This window comes from Triplophysa rosa, linkage group LG1, assembly GCF_024868665.1.
Source record: "Triplophysa rosa linkage group LG1, Trosa_1v2, whole genome shotgun sequence".
Classification (NCBI taxonomy): Eukaryota; Metazoa; Chordata; class Actinopteri; order Cypriniformes; family Nemacheilidae; genus Triplophysa; species Triplophysa rosa.
In genome coordinates this window covers 40,084,536-40,101,340 of record NC_079890.1, presented here as the reverse complement: position 1 = coordinate 40,101,340, position 16,805 = coordinate 40,084,536, and the positions used below count along the sequence as shown (strand labels likewise).

Sequence of the window (16,805 nt, the reverse complement as noted above, 5' to 3'; positions counted from 1 at the left end):
AGTCTCTTGCAAACCAGCACCAACTCCTCCAAACAACCCTCACCTCAAAGTCATTTTTTGCACCAGTGCTTCAGGCAAAAAACTCAACTCCATATCATGCACACCTGTATAATGATGCAGTGTGCAATGCAGTTGAAGCCCACATGTTTACAGAACCAGATTCTGTGTCCAGTGAGGTAAACTTTAAGGGCACACTTTACAAAAAGGGATCTTTTCTTTGTGTAAATCGTGAGTCTAATGAATCAATTAAGTTTGGTCAGATTGAATTTATTTTGATCAAACATGACAAGGAGGTGAGTTTTTTGGTGACGCCACACACTTCAGTGTATTTGTCAGAGTATGGACTGTATGAGGTCACACAAGCCCATGAGGATATGCACTGCATCAAAGCAGAAGACTGCCTGGATTATTACCCATTGCCTATGTACAGTCTTAACAGAGATAAAGTTATATCTCTTAAGCACAGTGTTTTTATCAGGCTTGAGGTTCACTGCTATTTTGGATACTAGTTAAATGTAGAAGTTAGTGTAATTCCATGTAAAAGTTAGTGTACAAACTGTCATTGGGAGGAGGGGGATAATGCAGAATATTACTGAATATAACACATTGTAATTGTGGTGAATCTGATCCGATCTTCACTAAACATTAACCTCATCAATTTTTCCTTGCAGCCATGGATGAATGGACGAGCAACCTAACATTATCCCTTGGTTCTGTAATCAGCCAAGAGGATGTAATACAGCGAGTGATGGAAGTGATTATAAACTTTGGAGTCTCTTCAGCTATGGGCCTGAAGTATGTGGAGGCAGATGACTTGGCAGGAGCCCTGAAGCCAATAGAAGCAAGAAAAGTTATTGCCCACTTTAAATGTAAGTAAAGTAATAGCCATAAGCAGCTGATAAAGATTCAGTTTCAGATGTCGTATAAAGTTCTGAGCAGCATGTATGACTAGTCCATGTTGCTTTCTCATTTTACTAGATCACATCTAGTTGTGTATCAAGGCTGTTTATATAATCCAAAAATGAATAGAGACTTTGACATTTTTATTGCCTGACATCAATGTCTTGGTTTTATATTGGGTTATCTTCAGTCATGGGAATGGTGGATGATTCATTCTCAAATGCTGCTGCTCCAGTAGAAGAGTCAAGTACTGGTGAAGATTCCTTCTTTAGTGACCTTGATGATTCCTTCACCAGTGATCACTCCACAATAGAGGCCACTGCCACAAGAAGGTCAGGTTTTTTCATGGCCTCTCCCAGCGTGCCACATCGGTCCTCACCCAGTGTGCCAAGTGCCTTTCCCTCAGCAATGGAAAATAATAGCTGGCATTACAGCTTCGATATACCATGGAGTAAGTTGACCTCGACTACAAGAAAGTTACTGGATGATGAGCAGAGGCCATCTGCAGCAGAGAGCAGGAAGATTATAAGGATTGTGATTGCTGAGATATTTACTGCATGGAAGAAACCAGGGAAGAGACATATTGTTGAGATAGCAAGAAAAATGATAACTCGCTACCCAAAATCCTTTCGTGATGAGATTGAGGGCCAAGTAGTCGGCACTGGATATGACTCTGTTGTGAGCCAGTTAATGTCTCGAATAGATAATTGCAGACGACTCCAAGCTCCTGCCAAGAAAAGGCACTCTAAAAGTGGCATCACTGAGAATGTTAAAAAAGGGTGTAAAGATGCATATGGCTGCATTAACCCTGACCCAGAGCTTCCTGCTGGTGAAACAAGAGAATTACAAAAGATAAAACAAGAAGAACTTATTCAGATGTTTAAAAACAAAGATGAAGATTCAAAGAAAATGGAACAATTAATGTTGGAGACATTTTCTTCACAGAGGAGAGACATATTGTCTGGACAAAAAGAGACAAAAGATATCATTAGGGAGTGGCCTTTTCTTTTCCATGAAACTGGAATGAAGCTTCATTTCAGGCAACTGACGGGCATTCACATTGATGACTGCTTCGAAGAGTCTGCAGCTACCAAGTTCAGAAGAATTCTCCGGTACTTTCAATTTGCTCAAACTGATTCAACCAGCAAAGTAGGCTCTATTCTGAGTGAAATTCTACAAGGATGTGATGAAACTTGTGCGGCTGTTCTGATGCTTCTAGCCCATTTCAAAGAGCAGGAAGACAAGATGTTTTTACAAGTTGATGACACTGCCGTGGCAACTGATGTTGACACCACTAAGCTTCCATGGACACCCTGCATTGTGGTTTGTGGTAAGTTGTTGGTTAAATTACTTTAACACAATACAGAAGTAATGGGTCAGGAGGGGTGTACTGTATACACTGTAGAACAAATATGCTTGGAGTTTAAGAAATTGTGTAACAGAATTTGTTGCCAGTTTTCATTTATTTTACAATAATATGGGCTGTTAATAAAGAATAAAGCTAACTAAGCAAACTCCTGGCTTTTCTAACGTCACTGGATCCACATACCTGAAGTCAAATATTTACTTGCCATTATAATTTTACTCTGTTCAAACTGTTCACAGGAAACAGCCCATTCTCTGCCAAGATGTTCATGATTGCAGTGGACCAGGTCATAGTAAACGATCAGCTTCCCAGCTTCAAGAAAGCATTCCAGATGATGTTCTGCTCATATGATCTGCACAACATTGATTATCCTGTGGAAACTGCAGCTACACTGGAGTTCCTACAGAGGTATGTATTCAGTATACATACATTATGTTTATCATTTGGACAGGATTTATGCCCTTGTTGTAAAGGTAACTCTAAGGATAGCATTGTCTGTTTGTCAATTATGTAAAGTAAAAGGGTTATTTAACAAAAAATTGTAATTCTATCATTACTTACTCTTATATTGTATTATGTCATGGCTCTGCCTCTATTAGTCATGTTTTTCTTGGTCCTGTGGCAGAGCCATGGCAAAGCCTTTGGTTATGTGTGGAGAGAAACATATTATTGTCCTTTTGACAATAATATGCGTTCTCTCCAGTGTCTGGTCATTGGCCCCGCCCCTCTCATTTCCTGTATTGTTTCCCGGCCGTGTTTGATTACCCTCACCTGCCCTGTGTCGTTATCCTTCGTTTGTCTTCCCTATTTAATGCCCTCGTGTTTCTTTGTCTTGTGCTCTTGGATTACTTTTCGAGCTTACCCGTGGTTGATGTCTGCTTTACGGTCCATGTGCTCCCTGTTTCTGTTTCCCCTGTCTTAGTAAGTGTTTAGTTTCGTCTTTGTTAAAGTATTGTCTAGTTTAGTGTTTAGTTAGCCTTGGTCCTGTTGTTTGTATTATTATTTTGTTACCTTGTCGTTTACCCCCTCGTGGGTGTTTTGTTTCTGTCCCTTTGTGTTTACATTAAAGTCTTGCTTGTTAACCCCTTCACCACTGCCTGCCTGCCTGCATCTGGGTTCTTCCCTCGAGATTCTGTGACAGTATTGTGCCAAGCCCGTAAGACTTTCATTTTTCTTTCAAACACAAATTAAAACCTTTTAATGAAACCTGAGAGCTTTTTGTCCCTCCAGTGAGAGATTATAAAAAATCTGTCATTCTTTACACACCCTGTTGTCATGTCATACCTGTATGACTTACTTTCTTCTGCAGAACACAAAAGAAGATATTTTGAAGAAAGTTGGTAACCGAACAGCACTGGACCCCATTTACTTCTATTTTATGGACACAAAACCAATGCAAGTGAATGGGGGCCAGTTAACAACAGTTTTCAAAATATCTTCTGTTCTCTGTGTAAGAATGTCATACAGGTTTGAAATGACAAGAGGATGAGTAAATAATGACAGAATTTTAATTTTTAGGTGAACTATCACTTCAATGCAGTCTTTAAAAATTGAACTTAACATTGTTAACTTCCTATTTACAAGCGTTGTCTCTCTGGCTTTGTCAATATTAATTATGAGTCTGAATGCCTTGTGTTTAGAGAAATTTATTTTTCCAACAGATGCATCTTTAAAATGAATCCCGATCAAGGGACCAAAGTCTCACGGAAGGAGAAGAGATGCCAGTATGCTGTGAGTCCAAGAGTGCTGAGCCTAATTACTAAAATTTCCAACTTCGAATGGACCGAATAAATTGTACGATCACTCCTTCATGCAACAAACACAATTATCAGTGAATCAATAAATCAGTACATCAGCAAGTCCCAATGTATTTCCTTTGTTAGTTTTGGGAGCAATAGCAAACCAAGGTGTAGATACATCTACTCTTATTAGAAATATTGATGCATGTATGTACAAGTGTGTGCATGGCTGTCTTTCAAATGAACAGTTTGAAAATTCAGTGAAACCATTTACTCCACTGTCTCAAACTCAATTTCTGGAGGGCAAGAGCTCTGTACAGTTTTGCTCCAACCCTTTTTAAACACCTGATCCAGCTTAGTATGATTTTGAGGATTACTAGAAACTTCCAAGCAGGTATGGGTTGGAGCTAAACTCTGCCGAGTTATGGCCCCCAGGAACAGAGTTTGAGAACACTGATCTAGACCATGTCCACATTAATACGTTTTAATTTGAAAACAGAGTTTTCGTTTTGAAAGTGCTCTTTGTCCACACTAGCATTTTTAAGCATTTTCTGTCTATCCACACTGAAATGTACTGAAAACATCCATGTACTGCGCATGTGTAAAGGGTTAGACACTTCAACCTGTGTCATTTGTCATGTGTTTATTTACTTTCTGCCTATTATGTCAAGGCAATGTGGGGCAAAGTTTTTTTTTATTTTTATGGACGGACATTGAGGTAGGGGTGTTGCTGCAGGTATCACAAGGATAAAGCTGCGAAAGTTAAACTGTCCTCGCACTCCGCTGCCAAACTGTGTCAGTCTTTTAAAATGCAATCTAAAGTAAGCACGCTATCAAACTGGAGAGCAGCCAAAACAACTGAGTCACATGACGAAAAACACATCATCGTTATCAAACCCCTCTGTTTTCCTCATCTACACTACAACGTGAAAACTGTTTTAAAATGTATCCACTTTCGAATGCCTTTTCAAAAAGCTCGGTTTTCGTTGACAAAATCTCAGTGGGGACGGAAGGCCAAAACGTAGAGAAATAGATGCGTTTTCAAAGGAAAACTCATTAATGTGGACAGGGTCTTAGTCTTTATTCTGGCAATGACCTGAAAGGTGGTCATGGTAATTGTTGTACATTCAATTAGTAACATGCTTTGCTAGACATTTTAGAGAATAAGTTATAATTCTACCACATTCAATCAATCTCACAAGTTTTTCTTTCCTTCCTTTACAGATACCTGATCTGCAAGTTGACATGACCTTTGGTGATGCAGTTTGTTTATTCATAATCCTCCCTAGGTTGTGTTTATTGAAAATGTTCCCTAGGCTGTGTTAATGAGAGCTACAGTATGTATAGATGTTTGTTCCATGAGAGTTATATACAGTATATATTTATTTATATGTATATATACAGTATAAATATCTTTTATTTTTTTGTGTTTTCTTGATCTTGATATCCATGTGAAGGCCTTTTTTACTATGCCTTTGTTTTTTGAAAAAAAAAAATGGTGTACTTTACTATAATTTGTGTTATTCTTTATTCAATTCATAAAGCTGCATTATGCAATCAGTGATAGAAAAATGTATTCAAACCAACTTAACCTGAAAGTTATCTTTCAACATATTCTTAAATTAGAATTGAGAAACAAAATAATCCAAGTAATCGGGAGCCTTCAAGAGAAGAAAGTAGTCCTGATCTCTGCCTCAAAAGCATTTTTAAGCTCAAACAGAATCAAAATGCAGTCTTAAAAAACTGAACTTAAAACTTATTTGTTTTATTCTTTATTCAATCTGGAAAGCAAAACATCTAAGGTCCAAACATTGTTTGATGTAAAACATTTTATGTAAAATTACAGTTTAAATGTAAAAGTACACATGCATATAAAACAAATAACATTTTCTTTAAAATTACGAAAAGAAATGTTAAATTATTACTACAGTCATTTATCTTTTATATAATGAAATTCATTCATTTACATGAATTTGATATAAGGAAACAGGGAAATGCTGTATAAATAATACAGTATTTTTTTTACAGGGAAATACTGTAATTTATTATTAATAACATAATACTTAAAATATCAATCCATTAATTAACAGATATTGTTTGTAGTTTTATAGTGTTTTAAATATAATTTTAAATAACAAACTACTGTAAAAAATTGAGCATAATTGACTGTAAAAATAGGATGTTTTTTACAGTGTAGTGCTTACAGATCACCTGAATTGTTTTTCGAGTGTGTGTTGAACTTCAAGATTCATTTAAAATAAATTATTTGACTGTCCTGAGATCATTTCGGTCACTCGTTGCAAATCCAGACAACTAAATTTGGGTATCCAAAACATACAAGTGAAGACTCTGATGATGAGCACGGCAGGATTTTAATACCGAGAACAAACACTGGAATCATTCAAATATCAAACAAAAGATTATAAAACTAGTTTTCAAGAATGATAGATTTACAAAGAGCACCAATGTTGAAAAGATGAATGAAGGTCAACAATTGATCATTGAGATCATGAAATCATTATATCACAACTAAACATGACTCAAACGTGAGAAGTTTTATTTTGGATGTATAACACAAAACATTAGTTTGATAAATGATCGGGAATACCCATTTTATTAAACCTATGATTATTTATGTTTTATTAAAGAATAAGAAGATTTTACGTCATAGTAAATAATAGTTAAACATATAATAACTTCGTTCAAACTTGCTTTTTCGTGTGTATTTCTGTGGACAATCAAGTTCATTCAATAGTTGACGACAAGAGTTGGTCATGAATTATTTCAATCATTTGTGTTATAATATTATTAAACACATAAAATAAACACAAAGTTAAGTGAACTTACAAATTTAAGTTTAATCAACATGAGCATCAAGTGAAGTGAATTTGAATATGCAATGTTCAACATCACTCAACTTCAGTTAAGTTTTCAGTTTTATACTTCCTGTATGAAAGTGTCTTTATTCTGAAGTCATAACACAAACATGATGAGAGTGATTATTCAATTCAATTCAATTTTATTTATATAGCGCTTTTCACAATGTGCATTGTTCCAAAGCAGCTTTACAGGAGCAAATAAGAAAAACACAGAAAGGTAAAACACAGCACAGTGCATGGTGTTTATAGACCAAGCAAGATCATTATAATAAATAATATCTAATAAATAAATGAATAAATAAATGCAGTCTCCCGGTGAGCAAGCCAACACTGCACTGCTCTGCTGTGGCGAGGAACCCAAACTCCAATGATGAATAATGGAGAAAAAAAAACCTCGGGAGAAACCAGGCTCAGCTGGGAGGGCCAGATCTCCTCTGACGTGTCATAGCTGCACTCAGTGACCCCGACCAAAGCCACCGAGCAACGTCCAGGGAGAGCCCACGAGCCGCGACCCAGGAAGCCCCACCCGCCGAAACCGTGCAGGTCCAACCCGGTCCCATTCCGTGATCAACAACAGACAACAGAGGAACAACCAGGGAAAATTAGTAATGTCATAATTAACTTTATTCCTCTGTTGTCCGACATCGACCACAAAACAAGACCAACCAGACCAGACCCACACAGTCCCAACAAATGAAACGCCCCGAACCACAACCAACAAGACCCCCCACTCCCTACAACACCCACCCAGCTACCTCCAATCAAAGTCACTGAGTGCAGCCATAACTTCAAACTGCTGTCGTGTGATGTAAGTTTAGCATTAAATACCAAGTATTGTAAATTTAGCATTTATGTGACAGGTAGTCCGTCTTTGCTCTCGGTTGGGGATGGAATTGTCTGAGCTGGGCCGGCCAGATGGTCGCCTTTTTCTTGGGTGGTGATGGAATTGCCTTGGATGGAGCTGGATGGTCAGTCAGTCCGCAGGCTCTCGCAGGAGGATGGCACGGGATTTTCCGATGTAGCTGGCGTAATCTCTAGTTGTGGATGGGCATATGACGTTCATCTGGGCCTGGCGGAATCTCTCCCTACCTCGGGATGGGCATCCCGAGGCGAGGGCAGAAACAGAAAGAGAATAATTAGCGTAGCTGCTGTTCATTAGCTATGTATTAGTGAATGCTTGGCTGAAAAGATGTGTCTTTAATCTAGATTTAAATTGGGAGAGTGTGTCTGACCCTCGAATAGTATCGGGGAGGCTATTCCAGAGTTTAGGTGCTACGTATGAGAAAGCTCTACCCCCTTTGGTGGATTTAGTTATTCTAGGTGTTATCAAAAGTCTGGAGTTTTGAGATCTTAGAGAGCGTGATGGGTTGTAGTGTGGTAGAAGCTCTGTTATGTAGGTAGGGGCTAAACCGTTTAAGGCTTTATAAGTAATTAAAAGAACTTTAAAGTCAATACGATACTTAATGGGTAACCAGTGAAGGGTTGATAACATTGGGGTTATGTGATCGTATTTTCTGGACCTGGTTAGAACTCTGGCAGCTGCGTTCTGAACTAACTGTAGTTTGTTTATTGATGATGCAGGACAACCACTAAGCAGTGCATTACAGTAGTCAAGTCTTGAGGTCACAAATGCATGAATAAGCTTCTCTGCGTCAGCCACACATAAAATATTTCGCAATTTGGCAACATTTCTAAGGTGGAAGAAGGCTGTTATCAGGAAGAGAAAACACTACTGTGACTTCAGAAGAAATAAAACATTCTGTCAGTCTTTCATTCACTTGTGTTCATGATTGAAATCAATCCAGCAAAGAAGTGAATCAGCACAAAAGTTGTTTTCTTTGTTCACCTGCTGGTTTCCAGGTAAGAGCACAAGATGGCCATGTGCAATTGGTGATACGTGCCATTTTCGTAACAAGATTTGATTTGTAAATAAGTCTTGAGTTTTTAGAAGTCCAATGGTGTTCTGTACATTCATTGCTGATGTCATGATGAGGGTGGAGAGTGACAGTCAAATGTCCAGATGGATGTATAGATGTATAGCTAGAAGAGTGAAGAAGAGAGGAGTGAAATCTTCATCTGTAAGTTCTGCTCATAACCCAGAAGAAACTCAATTCTCTTCTCTTCTCCTTTCTCATATTCCTTTTGTTCAGCAGAGACATGGACAAACTCATTCATCTGATCTTACTCTCTGGTGAGTACACCTCACATCATCATCTCAACATTATACATGCTGTCAGTCATTCTTCATGCAAATCTTTAACATGATTCTTTTTAATATTTAATTATTAAAGACCTAACAGCTTTGTAACAATCTCAATGAAATAGATTTTCAGGTATACGTGTAAAATCCTTGTTTTTGTTCAACAGGTCTTGTTTGTATTCCAGGTAGTTTGGCAGGTAATCAATTATTTTGATTCTTCACATAGAAATGTAGAATGATGTAAATGATTGTTTTTATTCTTCATTGATTGTTGTTAGTTTGTGGTTAGATGACAGACCATAACCAGAACAAAACCTGCTCCGGAGCAGGTTAGTCGTATAGCCTAAGTTACCATGGCGATGAAACCCGCTCAAAACCAATCCACCTTCTTGAGCCAGAAAACTCGGTGTATGCTCAAACTAAACGCAAACTTACCAGGGTAAAAACCCAAACCAGCTTTGTGATACAGGCCACAGGACACAGCTGATCACTTCAAAACACCTGTGACACAATTCAGACAATAATCTCACATTAGACTCTATGGGGCGGTCTCCTGGACAAGGAGTAGTTTAACCCAGGACTAGGCCTTGGTTAAATTAGGATATTTAAGTCATTTTTAAAAACATACTTTACACAAAAAACCCTGATGTGCATCTTGAGACAAAACAATGGCACTGATATATTTTAAGATACTGTATGTCAGTGTAAGTTGTTTTCAATCAAGACACCTCTAACATTTAAGTTAGTCTGGGACTCGCCTTAAGCCCTGTGCGGAAAACCACCCATAAAAGTGTTCTTCTGTTCAGCTCAGAATATGTTCAAACAGACAATAAGAAAATCTGGCATTCTGGACTTTTACCTCATATTCATCTTTTAAAGTTTACTAGTCTCATTACAGACCGATTGATCAACAGTCTTTGAACATATATTTTCTAGACAATTTAGCATTGAAAGGAACAGTGACACAGTCATCTACACAGTCTGCCTGGGTAGCTCAACGTGCCATAGATGGTAAAAGATACGGATCTGCATTCTGCTCTGCTACAGCCAATGAGAGTAACCCATGGTGGAGGTTGGATCTCTTGGATGTTTATAACATTAGTACAGTGATCATCACTGCTCGATCAGACTGCTGTCCTGAACGAATCAATGGAGCAGAGATTCGTATTGGAAACTCACTGGACAACAATGGAAACAACAATCCCATGTAAAGTTATTCATGAAATCACTTCAACACTTTTCATTGATTGATTGACTAACACCTCTATAGGGTCCTTCCGTGTTAACTCAACCAGAGGTCCTTGGCTCAAATTTTTGATTTCTTTATATTTTTACAGAAGCAAGACCAACATCAGTAGTAATGATAGCCAAAATATTAAATGCAACCGGTGAACAGGAATGGAGCAATCCGCTCATTTGTAGAGGAGAGTAAAACCGAAAAAAGGGGGTGAAAAACGACATGAGAAATATGCCAGCATAATAATTTTCTTTTTTCACAGAGACTGGTAGGCTACATCTATTTGTAAAATCTGTTAACTTTAGCCACCCTTGATGCATTTCATCTCAATGGTAACAGTTCAGAAATGAGGAAAAGCACTTTTCGTGTTATCTTTACTAAATGTGCACGACTGTAACTCAAGAAATGTACTTAAGGCCCTTGTAGAGAATTTAGCATGAGCCAAATGGTCGGAATAATTAAAAGAAGAGCCATAAACCCCCTCCACTCTCTTTTGGTCTTTTGATGTTGATATCAAGAAACCAGGACAGAGTCAGACTTGGCTCCAGGGGGCCTGGACTTGGGTTGGCGCTCTCCCCGAAAGTGTTGATAACCCCTTTTGTTTCTCTGTGGGATATTTTACGACTCCTAAGCTTCAAAGCAGAGGGGAGAAGTCTCTCTGTCTCATCTGAAACTTAACATCTGAGGCTAACCAGAGAAACTTCTCTGACAAATAGGAACTTGTGTGATTCAACTGTCCTTTTCTATAAATATATCTAAATATCTAGGTTACATGTTGTCGCTCTTGCCATTTTAAATAATCTGTAACTGTTAAATAGGCAAGTTAATTCAGGCTTTGTTTGTATTCATACCTCCGAATGAATCATGTCTTGATGCACTTCAAACCTTAGCATATTTGATATATAAATGTTTGTCTTTACAATTCCTCCTTGTTTATATATATTGTGTGACCAAAGAACATTGTATTCTCATTATGTTATAATTTGGACTGGTATTTTGTAAAGTTCATTGAAATTTTGTAGGTGGCGCTATAAAGCCATTTTACCACACTTCATTGTGCCACTCATATCTGATGTAAATTTTCACCACCTCTGGCACATGTGCAAACTTTCAAGAGTTTTCAAGCATGTTTAGGCTCTCAAAATGTGATTGGTTATGGAGATAATTACAAACGGAGCATTCCTCATATCATCAGGGCTTGGGTCAACATTCCCCTAAAACTCAAACAAATATAGAAAAGATTTTCTCATGAAGCCACGTTTAGATCCCCATATCTATAGGAAAAATTTTAGCTCGGGAAATATTCAAAATTTGGTTGATTTGCCACTGAATGACCCTATAGAGCAGAGGTCCCCAGGTTGGGTCCTGCAGAGTTTAGCTTCAACCCTAATCAAACACACCTGAGACAGCTAATCAAGATCTTACTAGGTACAGCAGAAACCTGCAGGCAGGTGTGTTGAGGTAGGTTGGAGCTAAACTCTGCAGGACACCAGCCCTACGGGAATAAGTTTGGGGACCCCTGCTATAGGAGATAGATTGATTTTCTCTCTCTCTCTAGATGTGCTGTAACTTCTGGTTTTCTAGCTGGTCACACCATCAGTTACTCGTGTCATGGGATGGAGGGACGTTATGTGAATGTGGTCATGACTGGAATTACATCTCATCTCGCTCTGTGCGAGGTGGAGGTCTTTGGAACAGGTAATTTCTGACACATAATTCTATATCCAGTTTTCTAGAACTGGAAAATGAGATTCATTTTACAAAAATGTTTGATTCATAATTTGAGTCATCAATCAGTAATTCCAGTGTGTTGTAGTCTTAACTTTTAAAGTGAATCATTTTTGTTTAGAACAGTCATGAAGTATCAGACGTATATATCAATGTGAGATTCAAGTTTTTCAGCTGTTTAAGGAGGCTGTGGGTCTGTCATGAACATAAAGAGTTGAAATGATTCAAATGATTCGGAGTTGATTCTCACAGATGTGTTTATTTATATATCTACACACTGACTGATCAACTGTCTTTCAATATATATCTTTTCTAGAGAATTTAGCATTGAAGGGAACAGTTACACAGTCATCTACATATTACACCATGGTAGCTCAACATGCCATAGATGGTAAAAGATACGGCCCAGGTCCATACTGCTTTGCTACATCAACTCAAAGTGACCCATGGTGGAGGTTGGATCTTCTGGAAGTTGTTAACATTAGTACAGTGGTCATCACTGCTCTTAACAACCTGTTTTATCAAACCAGTGGAGCAGAGATTCGTATTGGAAACTCACTGGACAACAATGGAAACAACAATACCATGTAAAGTTATTTGAACACTTTTCATTGATTGAATGATTTAAAGAAACACCTCTATAGAGATTGATTGATTCTCTCTCTAGATGTGCTGTAACACCTGATCCTCTAACTGAGAATACTGTCAGTTACTCATGTCATGGGATGGAGGGACGTTATGTGAATGTGGTCATGACTGGACAGACAAATAATCTTGCTCTGTGTGAGGTGGAGGTCTATGGAACAGGTAAATTCTGACACATAATTCTCTACTGTTAGACAGCACTGGAAAAATAGGTTGATTTTCTTTTTTTAACTATTGCAATTTATAGATTGATGAAAATTTATAACTTGAATCATCCATCAAACATTTGCATGCGTTGTAGCCTTTTAACATTTGAAGTGTAACATTCTTGATTATAATAAATTGACATTAATCTTAGAACGGTCATGTAGTATCAGACTTATAGTTTAATGTCAGATTAAAGTTTTGTAGCTGTTTAAAGAGGCTGTGGGTCTGTCATGAACATAAGAGTTGAAAAGATTCAAATGTGATTTATTAGTTGATTCTCACAGATGTGTTTATATATCTGCAGACTCACTGATCATCTGTCTTTCAATATATATTTTCTAGAGAATTTAGCATTCAGAGGAGCAGCTACACATTCATCTACCCCCTGGGAAGCTCCACGTGCCATAGATGGTGAAAGATACGGCCTAGATACTTATACATACTGCTCTGCTACAACATCTGAGAGTAACCCATGGTGGAGGTTGGCTATTCAGGATTATTATGACATTGATACAGTCATCATCACTGCTAGATCAGACTGCTGTGAGGATCAAACCAACGGAGCAGAGATTCGTATTGGAAACTCACTGGAAAACAACGGAAACAACAATCCCATGTGAAGCAAATCACTTCAACACTTTTCATTGATTGATTGATTAAACACCTCTATAGAGATTCATTGATCTCTCTCTCTCTCTCTAGATGTGCTGTGACTTCTGGTTTTCTAAACGGTAACACCGTCAGTTACTCATGTCATGGGATGATGGGACGTTATGTGAATGTGGTCATGACTGGAAGCACATCTGCTCTGGCTCTATGTGAAGTGGAGGTCTATGGAAAACGTAATTCATAGAAAATCATACTGTTTGATAATGAATAATTTGAGTCATTAGTTTTAAAAGTAGCTTTGTGTAATACTCTTTGTTTTGTTTTCCACAACCTTTCAGTTACATCATATCAATTTTGTGTTTCACTTATGGATTTATTTTATTTCAATGTGTATATTTATATTTACAAATTGTGTTGTGAATATCAGTTCATGTGAATGGATAAATGAGATTGAAGTAAGTGAGTGATTGATTTAAGAAGTTCATTTCAAAGTTTTTGAAAATAATTAAACAATTATGTCCATGTAAACTACAAAAATGTGAATTTTAAAAACAATGATCTTGCTTCTTTCACCAACGGTGTGCTTCATACAGTCCTTTTTGGGGGGGGGGGCAGATCCATGTGATTGAGGATCTGTAGTAATACTTTGCAATGTTTACCTCAAATGTTAGTGTTTTATTGGTACATGGTGGTTGAAATTTTTTTTCTCTCTCTTTTAGACCACATGAGAAAAATCTTTCTACGGCTGAAGTTCTCCTCCAGTGTTGATGTAGCTGCTGAGAGCGATGAAGTCCTCCATCAGGTGAGATAAAGAAAATACAAAAGTAAAAGTGATGATTTAAGAGAGAAGTGAAATATGAGAGTGTTTGATGTGTGTAAATATATGAGATGAGTGATGATGAGAGAATGAGAAATGACAGTATAAGTGAAATCTTTGATGAATTTTAGCTGCAGTCTGCTCTGGCATCACACATCTCTGATTTTAATCTGTCCTGGACACAACTACCTGAGAGAGAAGAAGAGGAACAGACGGAGGACGGAGGCGAGTACAATTCAGTTCAATTCACTTCATTTAATCCTGCATTGTCTCAAAGCAGCTTTACAGAAAAGAAAGAAGAACAGAAAGAGGCAGAAAACCGTACAGTACACAAATAGAAAGAGTACCACCATTATAACAAAGCAATGCTCATGAAATTGACATAACCTCCCACTGAGTAAGCCAACACGGCACAGTGGTAAGGAATCAAAACTCCAATGAGTAATACATGTAGAAAAACCCCTGAGAGAAACCAGATTTAGGAGGGCCAGTTCTCCTCTGACACGTTACAGCTGCACTCAGTAATTTCGATTACAAGTTGCGAAGTACATGTTTTTGATCAGTGGGGAGAGCATTATTTGTATTGATTTATTAATTTGAAGCTGTTTAAGTCTAATTATGTTGAGTCAGATTTTGTGACCGATATCAGACAGTAGACGAATGTTTAGGCAGGGATAATAAAAGAGGAATAGTGTAACCGAGTGCAGCTACTGAGTGCAGTGTCTACTTTCAATAGAGAGGCCTTGTGTGCATATACATGTATTTGTTTATAACATGATATCAGGGGAAGTCAGGCATATTTTATGAGGTGGCTATACGTCACCATTTTATGAGCTGGCAAAGCAACGTTAAAGGCCCACCCCTGAAGTCAAATCATAACAAATGAGATCGTAGGAATTCACACAAATGAGCCACCTTGTGAAATAGGTACAAATTCCCATCAAGTTGCGTTGATATATATTTACACATGTGACACATACTGCGTCTTAAAATATGTTAGATTCAAAGTCGTGCTGGGTGACACACAAAAATGAGGAAAATTGTGTCCATGAACACGAATCAATAGATTCAATTGCGTGACTGTCACAGATTCCCGTAAGACTGTGTTGGAAATGCACAACCGATCTCTACACAAGTGTAATAATAATAAAAGCTATAGGATACATCATAATTTGCTGAATCTTTGTTTTATTTACAGGTTCTTGTGTTTAACATCATTAATCTGGATGTACAGACTGAATCTTCAAGGCAAATGCTCATTCATTTTATTCCTTTTTTAAATACACTGATTATATTGTTCTTCTCCTTTATTGATCTTGTGGGAATGTCTTAACTTGAGTGTCATTATAGTCCTCATCCCTATATTTGTGTAGTTTGTTAGTGTCATAGCCCAAGATGAAGTGTGTAGCACAACAGTAATTAGCAATAGCAATATAGTAAATGTTAAGAGTGCAAAAAAAAACTAATTATCTAAACAAATTATTAGTTATATGTTGTACAATGTTAAACTAATACAAGGATTTTAATTATTAAGTACGATGAGAATTCAGTTGTAAATTGCCAGTACAACATAAGAGCATGCACAACATTATACATCTTTATAATGTTATATAATTTACCGTATAGTTTTGTTGTTTGAAACACACTTGTTGTTTGCATTATTGTCTTGCTGTATGAAGCTCAATACATTTTTTTGAACCAGCAGCTGTTTCTGTTCATTTTTGAATGTATTTGGAGATGAAGGATCCAAATTCAATTCAGTTTTATGTATATAGCACTTTTCACAATGTTTCATTGTTTCAAAGCAGCTTTACAGGAAGAAAGACAAAAGTTAGTTTTAGTATTAAAATAACAAGGGTCCATCTTTGCTCTTGATTGTTGACGGAGATTGCCTGAGCTGCAGCAGTTAAATCCACAGGATCTCGTATGAGGATGGCACACATGCAGTCCACAGGTTCTCGAATGAGGATGGTACGTGACGATCAGCTGGTGTTGGTGTAATGTGTAGTTTCCTCTGGATGGGTATTCTGATGGTCGTTCAGTCCGCAGGCTCTCACAGGAGGATGACACCAGGTGGTCCTTCTTGAGACGGCATAATCTGTGGTTACCTCGGGATGGGTATCCAGGGGAGGAGAACAATTAGCGTAACTGCTTTTCATTTACTTATAAACAAGAGATAATACTGGTATGCATCATAAGTATGCTTTGCTGAAAAGATTTGTTATTAATCTAGATTTAAATTGGGAGAGTGTGTCTGTGTCAGGAAGGCGTGGAAGAACCCAGATGCAGGCAGGCGTGAAGGGGTTAACAAAACAAGACTTTTATTAAACAAATAACAAACTAAAATACCCACGAGGGGGTGTCAAAAACGAGAACAGAACTGGGATACAAAACTTGAAACAAAAATACTTCCCACGAGGGGGCAAAAACAGCAGGACAAAATAACGAACTAAACACGACCAAACGTCAAAACACAAG

At 37.6% G+C, this 16,805-nt stretch overlaps 1 protein-coding gene across 1 annotated transcript; it reads left to right on the top strand.

The window, feature by feature from the left end:
• Positions 1-8,953: 8,953 nt before the first annotated feature.
• On the top strand, positions 8,954-14,665 carry LOC130551395 (uncharacterized). Its single transcript, XM_057328979.1, has 10 exons — positions 8,954-9,075; positions 9,252-9,281; positions 10,021-10,291; positions 11,880-12,019; positions 12,366-12,636; positions 12,717-12,856; positions 13,244-13,517; positions 13,604-13,743; positions 14,230-14,312; positions 14,459-14,665. The coding sequence occupies exons 1-10, from the start codon at positions 9,042-9,044 to the stop codon at positions 14,663-14,665; spliced, it is 1,590 nt and encodes a 529-aa protein (XP_057184962.1). The 5' UTR covers positions 8,954-9,041.
• The last annotated feature ends 2,140 nt before the right edge of the window (positions 14,666-16,805 follow it).